Source organism: Aythya ferina (genome assembly GCF_964211825.1).
Source record: "Aythya ferina genome assembly, chromosome: 13".
Classification (NCBI taxonomy): Eukaryota; Metazoa; Chordata; class Aves; order Anseriformes; family Anatidae; genus Aythya; species Aythya ferina.
In genome coordinates, this window is record NC_140311.1 from 2,768,527 (window position 1) to 2,785,102 (window position 16,576).

Here is a 16,576-nt window from a genome sequence, read left to right on the forward strand (position 1 = left end):
GAAAGTGGCATAAAACTGTTTGAATATTAAGGGTTAATTCAATTAACCAAGTTAAAAAGAAAATACTCATTAAAAAAGGAATTCAAACATATCAAAGCACTCCTTCAAAAAAAAAAAAAAAAGGTGTGAATATTGTATGAGCTCCAAGGTGCTTGAAGGATAATACAGCTACTTGTTTAAAAATTCAATTAACCTTATCTTTCTTTAACTTGATTTATTAATAATCCTACAGATAAATTGCCAGTTTTTAAAAAGTCATGTTATCTTTTGAATACATCCTGTATGACAAGCCTTAAAAACTACTTCAAATAAGCCTAACCCTCACTTTGTATGCTTAAATCATTTAAAGCAGGAACAAAATGCAGTTCAATGCATGATTTCTGTAAAATAAAAGATCAACAGTCTTATCTACTGCTATTGCAAGTAAGCTATTGGGTACTCAAGTACCATAGGAAAAGCATTTTATGTTTCCATTTGCCATATGAACAAGACATGAAAAACATTTTTTGAGCAATCAATGTAGTGTGAAGTCATAGCCCACATCTTGTAGATTATTCTGTTTTATCTAAAATCACATTTGCAGGATTATCAAACGTTGCTTCATATGGACATGAAGCTTTACACAAACCACTTGTTATCTTATGTAAACATAATGTCACACATATTAAACTTCAATCTTATTACAGATGTCAACGTGCTGAAGGTGAAGAACAGAATTATCAGAAAGTCTCCACTAACAAATGAACTGCTTTTCTTGATTAATTGAAAGAAAACACACAAAAATGCACTTGCAAGCAAACCTTTAATTTTCATTGACGATTTCCTTGTAAACATAGAAGATGAAAAATTCAACTATGATCCCCATTACTGAAAGACGAACAGGTTATATGTCCTCCACTTAGTTCTTTTACAGATTTGCAGATGGTTAAATACAATTACCAGATACTCATGCTTTCCAATAGGCACAAAATTACAGTTAAACAAGCCTGGTTAATAGTATAAATATATATAACTGCTCAATCACAAGCATCCACAGGTAACTGTTGTTTAATATTGGAAACATTTCAATGACATTTTTCTGAGGACTTTGGGATTATACACACAATGGTGCCTATCCAACAAACAAATAATGTAAGCACCAATTAATTCATCTTTGAATTGCAAATTGGACAATGTATTATGATGCAAGACAAAATGAAGTTAACCGTATCGGTCATGCTGTAAAAAAATAAATAAATTAACCTTTATGGCACGAAGCCATTTCAAAGGCAGGAACATGCACTGCAAAACTGTACAGAAGTTTGGTTGTGTCAAGTCCAGACAGTGCTGAATATTCATAATTTAATGGCATTTTTATTTACATACAGTATTTAAGTACTGCTAGAACTGTAACTAAGTTCACATACAAGTTTAAACTGTCTCATCAAAATTCACTGATCTCTATATTTAGACACACTGTTGATCTGTTGGGTGTACATTTTGAGGTAAAACCTAAAGTAAATGCTAAATACTCTTCATCATCTAATTTGAAGAATTGTTCAGAAGAAATGCAAGTCTATCCTGGTCATTTACAACAGTGTTCTCATTTTGTTATTCTTCCTACAAACTAAACTTATAAATAGTTCAATAAATTTTACTATATAAATGTTTTATGATTACCATTACAAAACGCATGATGTACAGCTATCACACTAGTTTTAATCCTAGTAACTGGGATCAATATAAACCTTTGGAATTGAACCTTCTTCTCAGTACGGAAAACCTCAATCATCATCTAAACTTCCCAGACACCATACTTGCAAAAAAAAAAAATTATTGGCTTATTAGAGGTCCAACGTTGCAAAAAATCCAAGGAAATGTGACAACAGTTACGTTCAGTATATGATTTTTGGTTTTGTTAGGAAGTCTAGCATTAAGTTTAAACTGTGCTGTTTTCCTGACTGCAGTAAATTAAGTCACTGGTAAAAAAAAAATGTCTGATCACGCTCAACTGTTAAATCTTATTAAAAAAACAAAAAACAAAAAACAAAAACAAAAAACAACACATTCTGAATGTAAAACAGTTTCCTGTGAAGAACACCCACTGGATTATACTTCCTTCTAAATTATGGCATCAGCTTCAAAACCATAAAAGATTCTTTTCAGAATACAAATTAAATGATGTCTTTTGTATTCTAAAGCCATCCCAGAGCTGTTAATACTATTGCCTTTAGGTTACGTTCCTAAAAAGCACTCTGAAGGACAGATGATGAAGTTTATACACAACTGTTTAATTAGCATAGACACAAAGACTTTCAGTAGAAATGTCATACTTCGTAACAGATGATGGTCTTCTGACAGGTAAGCAAAATTGTATGTTATTTACATTAATTTTCACTTGCCTGTTTAAAAGATGTCTTTCCAAGATGTAAACCAAAACCAAACTCTCTCACAAGTGAGTCAATTTTAACATTTTAAATTCAAATATTTTGTTCTATGATATTTATTTATTTATTTAAAGCTATAAATACCCCTGCATCTGAGGGACCTATGACTTTATTTAGAAATATCTTGGCTATGAATGAAACTATTTGAATAAGAAATATTATTCAAGCTGAGGAAAACAAGGCAATCACAAATAGTACAGCTATGGGCTTTTTAAACCTCTTTTTCTTATCCTTCCTCTCTAAAATTTTAATTTCTTTCAACTGCCTCATCTACAAAGAGAAGAGAGCTAATTCATTCTTCACTATGTTCGTTAACAGCGGTACTACCTCTGCTACTGCTTTCCTCAGGTGAGGGTTCAGGTTTTGTCTCTGGTGAATTACTGAGTCCAGACTCTTCTGATGCAAGCTCATCTTCATCATAAATAATATCTTCTGGATTTGGTGGTGGTGGGCAAAATTCCTCTGTAGGAAACATTTCTTGGAAAATAGTTTCAGCCTATTAAGAAAAATAAACACAAAATAAACTTCGCTTTGCAGTGTAATACCTTACAGCAGTATTTTGTAGATATTTAACATCAGTTCTTTCAGATCAATATTGATTTAATACTTTGGCCTTTTGTAAAGACATAGGAATTGCCATACTTTCTTGCAGTTCTCCAAAAAAATCTTTTCCACTACAGAAATATCTCTAGCTCCAGTCAAACATGAAGAGCTGAACATGAAGGATCTTGTCAGGGAGACCATTACAATGAAAGATGTTAAAAAGAATCACAGGATAATATAAGGGTGTTTTTTATTACAATGTATAGAATACAACTATAAAATCTGGGAGAAAAATCACCAAAATAATACAAACTAGAATTCTTGAAAAATAGACATTTCATAAAAATGAGAGACAGAGGAGACTAAAATTAAAGAACACAAGATAGGAAGGAGCTTTGTTAACTAGTGCTAAATTATCTTATACTTTCCTGTGCAAATAATGCACCTCTAAGCTTCTCTTTTAAAAAAAAAAAAAGCGATATTATGGAATTTATTTACCAAATCAACAACATGCACATCATACACCTGTGTTAGGTCTATGTGGCAAGGTTTTGGTACTGGGTGGGCTGCAGGGGTGGAGCAGGGATTGAGAAAGTGACTGTGAAGGAGCAGCAAGGATGAAGTGTTACGGACCGACTGAAGACGCAAAGGGAGGTAGAAGAGGGTGGATGGGAGGAAGATGTTTTCAGTTTGCTTTTAGTTCTCACAGCTTTAGTCTGTTAGTAGTAGATCACATTAATTTCCCTTACACTGACTGTTTTGCCCATGACGGTAACTGGCGAGTAGTCTCCGGTCTTTATTTCAACCTATGGACTTTTTTCAACAACTTCTCTCTCCCTGGTGCTGAGCTCCCTATTGGCGTTAAACCACCACAACGTCCATAAAGGTTTTCTCTTCCAAGCCCCTGAGCTTCCATGGCAAATGGAGACAACTGACACAGATCATGTTTTGGGTTTCTTCAGAGTGAAAGGAATATTGCCTCTCAATTTTGTCTATTTAGGAAACTTATGCCCTAAAGATAACCCGTGATAAGTGCTCCCATGTAGGAAAGAATACAGTTCATCTTTATATTGCTATTTTTACCAGACACTAAACTGAAAAAGCTGACAGTAGGGTCAGTTAATGCCAACTGCAAAGGCTGATTACATGATGCGGATTCCTGGACAAGGGGGAATTGTTTTCAGATTAATACATCATTGAGCATGTACCAAACAGCTTTCTGTGATAAACCTCACTGCGCACCAGCAGTGGATTTGTATCACCTGCACATGGATGTAGGGCTCCATTATTAACTGCTCAAATGACCTTGTCTACTCTCGGTTCAATTTAATTTTTCACTCTGCTTCCTAAATTTCACTTTTCCTTACCCATTTAAAATCGTTTTAAAACTATTTATATTAGCATATGAAGATATATATATATATATACACACACATACATATATGTATATATATATATATATATATATAAAAATCTATTATCTACTCCAAAAAGATGAGTCTGTAATTTCAAGACCCTGACTAATAAGTCTGGAGGAGAAGGGGATGCAAATACCCTACAAAAGGTTTACAAACTAAGTTTTTGAAGGCAAGAAAAAGACTTTTCATTTCAAGTCTGAACTTGCCCTTGACACTCCAAAAATGTACTTGAATTACTGTATTTAATAGAATACGGATGAAGAAAAGTGCCTTATTTTGCACTATGCATATGAAAAAACAGAACAGACAAACACTCCATGCTGCATTTCTGAACAATTTTTCAGCCTCCAATTAGGCAGTGACCAAAAACAGTCAAGTAATTATGAGGTTGAACATGGAAAGAAATTCTCAGAATCTTATCTATGTAGGACATCATGACATTGATTATAATTGAACAATTTAACGGTGTAGCGTGCTTGCAGGTCTAACAATTTTTTAAGTTAACCTTACCCAGCTGAAGTCATGCAGAATAACCAATAATAATTTAACATCTCCTTCATTACAGCACATTGATATTTATTGTAATTAAGTTAGTAACTACTAAATATCGAAGCAACAATTTAAGTGCACCAGAGGTAGAAGTGTGTATGTTTGAATTAGGCATGCAAAGCATTTGCAATTAGATATTCTAATTTATAACTGTTAAACTACTTTAAGTTGAACAAAACTATGTTTTGTTGTTACTGTTTTGATGGCACATACAGTAGTTGTATGGGCTTTCGTAGCAACATTTACAGAGAACACTACCAAACTAACAGAGCTTGGAAATACAACACACTTTAAAAACTATGAAATCCTTCCAGATAAACGAAAAAAAAAAGGAAACAGGTTAAAGCACAAATATTGGCATGACATCGTAATGCTTTCTTATAAACATGAAGATGCCTCGGAAGTCTGAAGTAACTCAGGGAACATTGCATACTAATTGTACACGATAATTCATGTCAGGTTGTAGAGAGCAAGAAATAGAAAACTGGAAGCAGTCTGGAAGAAATCTGTATGTACAGAATTTGAAGGAATCATAAACAGGATTTTACACTTGATTAAGCCTATCCTCAGGGCAAATAAATGCAGACATTAAAATTTTAATCAATATTATACTAGAATTTAGAAAACTGAATTAAAGTAGAACAAGAATTAAGTCATCTGTATACTGAGATAATAAGCTGTTAAGTTGTGATACCTCACCTTCTAAGTAATGCATCACCAATACTACCAAAGCATAACAGGGGAATTAGAAATACTAATGGTAACGAAAACATAAATCATAGGAATTATCACTAAAACAGTAAGTAGAATCGATTAGAGAACTTATAGTCATTTTTCCAAGCTATCCCAAGAGTAATACACATAGTTGGTTTTTATTGTTTTTTTTTGTTTGTTTGTTTGTTTTGTTTTGTTTTTTAGTTATTAATAGCTTTCCTCATCCATGAATTTGTAATTATCTCATGTTTAGAGATTTTCACCCGTTGCTAGGAAGATGAAAGGGATTTGGGGGTAGAGAGCACACCAACTTACATTTGTTTTCTCCAATTGCCTGTAAAGTACCTGTAAACTAATTGGGAAGGGTGAGTCCTAACTTTGAGTTCTGCTTTATTTTAAGCCCAGTCCTTATTTGGTCCTGACATATACTCCTTGTTGTTTTTTTTCCTTCATGATTTTTAATTATAAACATGTTTATACTAAAATATTTTTCACTCTAAATAGTGACCACATATTTCAAAATTTAAAACAGGATAAAAAAAAATGTAACTCCTACTCTTCCTGAAAACCACTGTCAGGCTCTTAATTGCTTCTCCTCTGAGGTATGTCCAGTTAACATCTACCTCACTGACTGCCAACAGATTTCACCTGTAGGCAAACTCCATTACTTAGATTGTGTACATACAGCTTGATCTATAATACCACTACTCATCCACTGGTAAAAATAGGAGCTCTTAAGGCGGAAAAAACAAAGCTGAATTCTAGAAAGGGTGGCTGTCCGAATTTGAAATAGGCTGTCTTAAAACAAATTTAAACAGCTTTTAACCTGCAGTGTTTCAAGTAACTGTTGAAAAAATCTCTTTTAAAAAAGAATTCCTTTACAATTTAAAACTGTTACCATAATAATTGTCTTGCATTATTTTTTGTCTTGACAATCCTTTTGTCCTATCAAGAGGCAAATGATTTCCTAGTAAAGGAAAATGAAGGGTACTATTAGCCCTTAATTATACTGTTCTGACCCTACAGTTCAGGCTATGTCAGCCTTTACAATTTAAACTCTTATTTTAAGAGGTTTATGACTTACTCATAAAAAGTCCTGCAACTAGTTAGAAGATGGCATGCACATTCTCTGAAGAGGGACATTAAAAAAAACAGCTTTAAAAATGAGTAGTGTCAGTTAATCCTACAAAGGTGTAAAATTGTTCTCATACATTAGGTCTGGAAGTATCTTGACATCACAGTGACTGCTGTGGTAGATTTGCCTAAGAATTTATACCTTCCTTATCAAAGCACGTCTTTGAATGGAAGAGCAAAGGAGAAGCACTCCTGCAGTCTTCTTGTGTTGAACAAGTCATAAACTGCATATTCTCAAGATCTTGTTGTCTTCTGCTCCGTAGTAGTGGGGAAGGCACAAAGAGAGATTTAATGTGCAGTTCTTTGACAATTTCTATGTAACTACTGTTGATGATCTGGTGTTCCTGAGTACTCTGTCTATTGCCAAAAGAGAAGGCAGCTACTTCAGCACTTCTCCATTTATTCTTTGCCTAGCGAGCTTCTTCACTTGCCCTTCCAGAGCACGAGTACTGTGTCTCAAAGTGAGTACTGGTCTGTTATGTCTACTACTAGGCAAGTTGCAAGTAGGTCTCAGTTCAGGATTCCAGTTAGCTGGAACTAAATACATAAACACTGCGAACTTAAAGTCAAAACTGAATGTGATTTGGTGCCAAATACTATCTCAAGATAATGAGTTGAGTGAGATTCTCCTCAATGACTTCAGAGACACAATTATACCATAAATTTTTAATGCAGTGGTACTAAAGCAAAGGGAAGGTAAGCTTAACAGGTAGCTCAACATGCCAGACTAATAATGATGTTGTTGTTTTTTCTTCCCCCCCTTTTTTTTCTTCCAATACCTTTGGGCCTGTGGCTGTCTCCTGCAGGTACTACACCACTTTGACAATTTTTCCAAGATGAACTGTAGACGGGCTTTTCTGACCTTTCATTTATACTGGCTTTTCCTTTCTACAGTGTTAAAGGCACCATCCTCCCAACATCATCATTTTCAGGTACTTCTACCTTATAAATGCCCTCTACCTTTTCAGATTAACCATCTACTACTCCTAATGTTACTACACTAACTGTCCTTTTCTGAAGTTTCTTCCATTCTCAGTTTCACTGACATTTACTTTGCTTGTTAAGAATTTTGTGTGTCTAGCTGCAAAGCTTTATAGCTGTATTAGTATTGATTACCTACCATAAAGCAGAATAACCCAGAACAAAAGCAGACTGGACTGTATTTAAAACTGAAATTCTGCAACCAAAAAAAAATTGGTCTTACTAACCTGTTTGACAGCACAGTCATTTCCTAAAGCAGAGTCTGGGCCAGAACAGACATACACATTTGAGGGTAAGCTGCTGTATGAATTTCTGTCGATTCCTGAAGAATCTCTCATGTTGAAGTATACTGCCCAGAGGACTCTGGGTTTTTCCAGTTCTTCATTTTCAGTCTCTAGAAAGATTAAAAAAAAAAAAAAAAAAAAAAAAGCGTTTCCCATAATCAATGTTTATATGTAACAAAATAAAAACATAATCTAGCATACTAAAAGTCAATTTATTAACAGGAAATTACATTAATAAACATGTATTTTCAAATTATTTAATTAATTTTACTTTCCATTCTTTTCTGAGGTACTCTTTCATCATAATTCTGTTTCCATAATTACGTAAACTCTACTTATTCTGTACATGGTACGCCACAGAAGAACGCCTTATCACATAAACGAACAGTACCAAGAAGCTTGGGTCTAAATTTAACCACTTTTCACTTTGTGTTATCTAGCTCACTCAGGAAAGACTCCATGTGCTTATGATGGGCTGAATAAGTTCTCCATGACCAACTCAGAACTTCATTCCATATGCAAAGACATTCTTCATGTGTACTTTTTCCCCCTCATTTAATAGTTTATCTTCGTATGGGAACTCCTTCCATAATGGACCTTTGTATGCTTCAAAGGTTGGGCATCTTCAAGCCAATATAAGGAGACTCACCAAGGCTCATGGCTTAAATCAAAGGCATTGTTTAAGAAAAAAAAAAAGTAATATCGCCCCACTCTCCCTTACTAACTGCAGATTAAGAATTAGTTAAAAACAGAAGCACACTATTTGAGATAAGTAATATGTAAAATCCCTATACTTTGGGAACACTGCCGAATGAAAATAGTTGGTTTATTTACCTACACTTGTTGAGGTGTATTGTAACACAGTATAAATCATTACAAACACAAAATGACCATTAGCTACATTGTGCTTGTTCATCATTCATATATTCTTGTAGTTACTTTGCACACTGATATAATCCCTCTGCACATAGGCAAAAAAAAGCTCTTGGAAGATGAAGGTCACTTTTTAACAGTGCAGAATGCAATGGAGGAATACACAACAGATTCTGAGCTTAATAGATACTATTTGTTTGGCATATTTGCTGTCCCCTTTTTGGTATTTTAGCTCCTCTAAAATAAATGAAGCCTGTAAAAGACCTTGTGAGATTTACTTCTTTCCAAGGAAGAAACTACTATGTAACGACATTCAAAACAGTATTTTAAAACAATTGAATTAGAAAAAAAAAAAGATAAATCTATGCTATTTCTTCGGTATCTTTTTATAACTGTCAAATACTTTAAAAAAATAGGTGCTAACCATCTTGAACAATTTGAAATATAAATTAAATTCATCAGCCTGTGAAAGTCTGAGCCTTAATACAGGGCAAGATGCTCTTTAATATATTTAAAAGTTCACATTGCTCATAAAAGTTACTTCTTCCTCATTTAGGCAGGAAAATGAATGGAGTCCTCTTCTCCAGGTGACTTTGCCTCTTTGACCTGCCATGGCCCAGTGCTCACTTTATCTGGTGATTCATTTTCAATAACTCCAACAGTATTTGTTCTGACATTTTAATTAAAATACGACCACTACCTCATCCTGATGATAAAAAGGCCTATGTGTCAGTGAAAACTAGCTTTTCAGTGCCTCAGTGCACCTGAGGACCCCTATGATCACAGAGTTTCTACAGAAGAATTTCAGTCAGGTTCTAAACAATACATCATTTCAGAACTGGATCACTTTAAACATTAAGATTAATGCCATCTCCCCTCCCCCAATGACTAGAAGACGCTAAACTGCAAGCTAATCTTTTCTTCACCAACTGAGTCTTCAAAACACTTGGCACTGTGTTGAAAATTTAAGATATACATTAAAGGTTAATGTTTGGAAATTAGCAGGCTTAAAATTAACAAATACAAGCATGAGAAGTGTTTGCAGCATTCCAATCTAATTATATTTGCATTTGCAAAATGTTTTCTATTTTGTAGTTGTAAACAACGTATTCGTTTTATAAAGACAAACTGATTAAAAGAATTACATCTTTGTTTGGGACATCAAAATAAACCTTCCTTTTCCTGTAAGCAGAGAAGTTAAAAAGCGCATTTAATCTTTTACCTTCTACTTAAAGCAGTTTGCTGTCTAATAAAACAATAGGATATTTGCTTTTCATTAAAGGGTAGAAGAAAAAATCTTAAAAATGGGAAAAAAACATAGGAAAACAAAATTGTGAGAAGCAGAAGCCAACCTTTTATGAAACATTTTCTTAGTTACAGAACCCTGAGAGGAAAAACAAAGACTGTGTACATAAAAGACTGTTTTTGTTTTTGTTTTTTAAACATGAGAAAATTCTACCTGAATACACAAAGGTAGGAGTGAAACTTAAGAGCAACTACTATAAGCAAACCAATTGTGTTTTAAAATATATCCAAATCTAGCTCAAAGAAACTAGCTCAGGGACAATTGCTTTGTCAACAACTCTGGGACTGTGAAATTGTCCATCTTAAGGTCAAAGTTCATAAAAGTAGCTGGCAAAGTTTCTTAAATGTAGGATCAAATAATTAATTACTGGGAAAAAAAAATGGAAATCTGTCTTCCCAGTAACACCACAGTGAACAAGGTCTTTACACTTCCACTGCTTAAAGCAGAATCCAGAGAATTTCAAAAGCAGCAAGGAAGCACTTGAAGACAGAAAGGATGAGTAACAGCTTTAGAACAGGAGAAGGCAAATAAAATCTGCCTAATCTGGCAGCTGGAGGAAAAAAGCAGACCCCTACCTCTTGGGGTTTTGTGATTTAACTAACTCCTAACTTTTGTGGGTTTTTGTGAAAAAACTAGGATGAAGTGGAAAAAAAAAAAAAAAAAGGAAAAGGAAACAAGTGCACAAACACTTCATTTCTCTACTGAAAAACACGCTGAGGAGCAAATATGTTTCCATGTGCTAAAAAAGTGCTAAAATTTAAAAAGGTTCTAGACACTTAAATCTACAGTCCTTGTACGCTGAAGTTAACCTACAGCTGAACAACACTTGAAGCATTAGATCATGAAATACAAGAAACCTGACATCTGCCTAATTGTGATCCTCCTCTGAACACAGATTCCTTCACTCTGAAACGCTGTCATCTAAGTAGCAGCTTATCACTTGTTTTCATCCAGGTGATGGATTCAGACGTTCAGTAACGGATACTTCAAATAAAATGGTAAGCTCTACTTTATTTATTTATTTTTACCTTTTTCTGCTTCAGTATTTAGATGGAATAACTTCTGTACAACAGGCTCTAAATCTTCCCTAGCAGTTTTAGTTGATGGACACGTTAAATGGACTAAATCTGTAAAAGAGAACACAAATTAACTACATTCACCAGTATGCAGATATACAGATATCACTTATAATTTTAAAAAAAAGGCACAGCAGGCTTTTAAAAGTCACTGCTCTTCACATAAATCACTTCGTATAAATCACTTTTTCACATTTTTTTAAGAACCTCTGCACCTGGTAAACCTCTGCACAAATCTCAGAAGGAACGAAATCTGCAGGATGACACGTTTTAAAACAGGTACTACATTTCAGCTCTTGTCCACGTACTTTAAATACTAACTCCAGTTCCAAAGAAATGTTGACAAGTTACTTCAAAACAAACAAAAAGCCAACAAAACACAAATTCCTTATGCTCTCATCCCCCATACAACACATGAATTATATTAATTCCAACGGAATCTATTAATTCTTCTTCTAAGTTCTTGAGTACACAATGGATCTGTGTCCCAATAACTGCCTTTCACACATGAACCTCACAATTATCTCTTTCCTCCATATTAACAGGTAGGATGAAAGTATAATTTAACATCAGCAGTGCAGACAAAGAGAATATTGTTCTATGAATAGGTGACTACTGATACCAGGAAAAGCAGGAGCAGGAGTCTGGATGAACAAACATCAATTAAGGATCTCTAGAAACCCCAAGAATATTCTTGAGTACATTCCATAATCCTTGACAGTCCAATAGTTCAATGATGTAGTAAACCCACACATACCACTGTTCTTTCATCAACACCCTCCAGTAACAATTGAATTGGGACTGAGCAGAAATTTGGAATTCTGATTCTGTGCCTACTTAGGCTTCTCAAGCTTATTTCTGGGTGCACTATCTTTCTTCACTGAAGGAAAAAGTCTGAGCAAGACTTCCAGTTCTTTTATTGTACTAAACAGTAAATAGGAGATGAAATGAATAAACACAGATTTTAAGTTACATTTCATTGGCCTCTCATGAGATAGAGCTCTGCTACATTATCCCACCTGAATTCACATCCCTTCATTCAGATATTCAAAAGACACATGTAAAGTTTATAAACCCACCTAAATGTATTCATTTGTTACTGAACAACTACCTGGAAACTCATCGGTAGTGAAGTATCTGTCAGAGCATCATGATGTTGTGCCTATCTCTGTACAAATTCACTGATTCATTTGTTTTCATCACAGTATGTTTTTGATCAATTTCATAGCTAAGTATAGCTATGATGTTACTTTAAATGGATATATTTTCCTTTTCACTCTGAAACCCAGCTGCATTTGTTTCATTATTTCATTCACAAGTACACCAGAATGTCTTGAATGATTTTTTTGGCCCCAGTTATGCTACAAAGTTTGACAAGGACTTCAAGAGGCCCAGAATTTTAACCCTTCATGCTCTTCCTTTTGTACACTAGCACACACAAAACCACCTTCAAAGATTGATACTCATTTTTGAATTTAACCAAAATCAAACTTTCTATCTAAAAGGCATATGTGCTAAAATAAAAAAACAAAAAACAAAAAACAACAAAGGCAAATGAAAACAGGTGGTGATAATGAATGTCTCCCTGTATTGTTAACTAAATGTTTACAACTCCAAACACTGTAATACAACCTATTCTTTCCTCAAAAAAAAAAAAAAAAAAAAAAAAAAAAAAAAAAAAAGAACGAACCGCTATAAATCACTAAAGTTCACATGATTTACTTCCTATAAAATCTTTTTTATTACCTTTAAGGTTATGGCTATGAGTTACAGTCATCAGTATATATTTTGATTATATTTGATTTACTCAGGTATAACTGCATTAGTTACAGTGGTTGCCAACATTTGTCTTCAAGTAATTCTTCTAGCAAGAAGAACGATGAGTTTAGTTCATGATTTCATCATTACAGTCTCAATTTTTAGGGCAAGTGAAGGAGTTTGGTTCCACTCAACTGGCAATACAGATTATGTGCCTGTCATTTATGCAGTGTGATCAAAGCGCAGATGTATTTGTATACTTATCTTAAATAATTGTTTGAAAGAGAAATCAGTCAGGTTAAAACCTATTTACAGATAATGATGTAAAAGTTTTAAAAATATATTTATATAAATTTATGAAATAGTGCCCTTTACTAATAACAACTATTCCATTTGAAGACAAATTTCATTAAAGAACGTAATACATTTTTTATGAAACTGAAGGAAAATGGAGAAATTCAAGTAACACAAAAACTTATTTTTTCAGCATCACAAAAATTCTCTTGAAACTAATAATTACACCTGTTTAGCCTGAATCCTTTAGTTTCACATCCTGGTATACGCCTGTATAAACCCTTAAAAAAAGTAAATCTGCTATTTAAAGGAGTAAATATTAACATGCTTTACGGCAGTGAATTTCTTAATTGCAGATTTATCACTTTATCACAAGTAAGAAATATAACTTTGAGTGACTTAATCTTTTAGTTCATTCTTCTTTCATATACAAATACCTGAGTTCAGGCCTGGGTACCAGTAAAACAAATTGGTCATTATTAGAATTTATTACTTTGTTGTTGTCATTGTTGTTAAAAAGTGTTAGTCAGATGATATCTAATTCTACTTATATTCCAGAGAGTGTCCCCGTCTTGTAATCTGAGTACCAGAACGCAAAAAAAAAAAAGTTTGGAAAGAAAAATAAGTACCCCATATGACTATTTTGTTGCTTATTTATTTGAAGTTCACACAAAATACCAACAAAAGTCATCAAGCTCTGTACTTAGAAAACTCTTAATGCAAATACCGGGAAAGTCCCTTCAAAAAAGGTTATTTCTGAGACAGAATTAGAAAATCTAATGCAGAATTAGACAATAATAAAGTTCTTAAAAGCATTTGTGTATCCTTTCCTCAAATAAATCATGATGCACTCCGTAGAGTACAAGAGTGTAAGCTTAGACGTAATTTTACCTCTGCCAAACCTTTCAGAAGTCAAAAAGCCCCAAAATGTAGTGTACTTCAGGTAAGGTTGTCCATTTTCAAACAAACTCTAAGGACATGCCATCAGTAAGACTCATGTACTTTGAATTATTACTATTTTTAATGGAAAGATTTATTATTGTATAAGTGAAAATAAATATACTAGCCTAGTAGGAAGTAATACAGTTAGGAGAACATATATCCCATACTTACAAGTGTCCTTCATGCATGTCATAGTTGAAGAACACAACTCAATGACACAGACTGCTGGTTGTCCTAGATCCACTGGAGGCACTGTCAAAATGGAAACCTGCCAAGCAGAAAGAGAAGAGAAAATTCTGAATATCACACTAATTTTTAAATGCTGTATTAACTTACACTGAAATATTACAAACCGCAACTCTAATATCCTATGAACTGCTTAATTACAAATGGCTATGCACTGAATTGCAAATAAAACACAGTATTCAGAATACCGTATGTAATTATTAGACCAAAAGCCGTGTAGCACAGTTTGGAATATAAAAGATTTATGATAACCAGACGTATGTATACAAACATACACATTGATTTGTGGAAAGTTATTGAAAGATAAACCTATTAAGTTTAAAAATCTTTATACTTTTGCAAAAATAAAAAGATTATCTAAGCTTCACACTTATTTACCAATAAATTCATACCTAGGTATGTATGGTCACAGAAACCTGTGTATATGTTCAGTCACCTGCAGAAGTTTATCAATCCTATAAACATGTATTTCTGCAACATATATTAAAAGCTCTCAAGGAGCAGTTGTTATTCCCATATATACAACCCATGATGCAGGTGTTTCCTTTATGAAACAGAAAACCCTGTTGGCAAGAGCATTGGTATGTGAGAATGAGAGTATTTCAATGCAAGACTACTAGTAACAAGATTTAGGAAGGACAGGCTTCTCATCTTTATTCTTATTCTGTAGATAGTATTTAACCTGTAAAAATTAATGGAAGCACACAGGCAGTGTACGGGGGAAAAAAAAAAAAAAACACACAAAAAAAAACACAGATACCCTTTAATACCCTTTAATACCCTTAATTCTAAAGGGTATTAAAGATTGACAAAGCAGAAACATTTGAAGAAGGATCTGAATACGTATGAAAGGAATCTCAAGCTATAAAAGTGAATGTTATAAAACAAAAATGTTCGAACAAAGCTTAGACAAGAAACTGGGTTAATTACCATAGCATCAAACAACAGAGAAATCCAAGTCATTAAAATACAATAGAGTAAAATTACAAGGAGTTTTAGAGAAACTGATGAATTATACAATTATATCAGTAGAGATGGCTGACCAAAATGCTTGATTCAAGCAGAAACAAATCCATAAACTAATTCGTAACACTTAAACAACAGTTTAAATATCAATACATACAATTCATAAAGAAGTAAGTGATAAAAAATTGGTATATACCTGCTGCTCTGAATCTGTCTTTAGTACAGATTGATCTGTAATGAGCACTGCTCTGGAGATCTGCCTACAATTAAAAAATAAATAAAATTGTGGTATTGAAACAAAAAATTACAATTTGGATTCAGAGTTTTGGCAATCCCAAATTATGCATAATACTGTAGAAATTTTATTTAAGCATACAATCTTTATTAGTATGGTTACTGGTAAGACATTTTGCCTGTTGATAAAGTAGGACCACATCTGGAACATTAATATAATATTTTAATTGACAAAAATAAATGATGAATTCATGAGTCAGTGCCATTATATGAAGCAGCATGAATATCCTTCCCATTTAAAAATTTGTTTTATTTTATCAAGATTAGTAGCAGCATGTTAGAAGACTTTTTACGTTCCAAACAGCACAGGATACTTTGTATTAACAGGAAATATACTACAGTGGGGTTCGTGAATTCAAACCTCAACTCTTCCATGGCCTATAATTATTTCTGCATTGCACTCACTACTATAGTTTTATTATTTTCATATCTGCAGTACTTTGAGGACAAAGGCACTATATGTCCAATGCTTTTGGCAACAACAACAAAAAACAGAAAATACAGGGACTTTATTTTTCTCTACACCTGAACAAATTTAAAGAAAGAAGAGCAAAAGCACCTGCACCTTCTAAGCACTTTTAAACAAACGTGAAACCCTTAATGGATTTTTTAAAAGGAAATGGAAAATACAATTTAGACGAGCCTTTAATGAAACGTAAACATAGAAAATACATTATATTCTCAGATATATGCAAGGAAGAGGAAAAACTATGCACAGAACTAAGCTATGCTGCAAAGACTAAGCAGGAAACAATGTCTTTAATTTGCACTG

At 33.5% G+C, this 16,576-nt stretch overlaps 1 protein-coding gene across 1 annotated transcript in view; it reads right to left on the reverse strand.

Moving 5' to 3' along the window:
• Nucleotides 1-783: 783 nt before the first annotated feature.
• The window catches only part of CHM (CHM Rab escort protein), a 59,702-nt gene continuing 43,909 nt past the window's right edge, over nt 784-16,576 (reverse strand). Inside the window, exons 11-15 of the mRNA XM_084534679.1 lie at nt 15,707-15,770; nt 14,470-14,566; nt 11,257-11,355; nt 7,993-8,159; nt 784-2,922 (exon numbers count right to left, since the gene is read on the reverse strand). Of these exons, the coding sequence (XP_084390805.1) occupies nt 2,719-2,922; nt 7,993-8,159; nt 11,257-11,355; nt 14,470-14,566; nt 15,707-15,770 (631 nt within the window). The 3' untranslated portion in view covers nt 784-2,718. The remainder of the gene's footprint in view (nt 2,923-7,992; nt 8,160-11,256; nt 11,356-14,469; nt 14,567-15,706; nt 15,771-16,576) is intronic.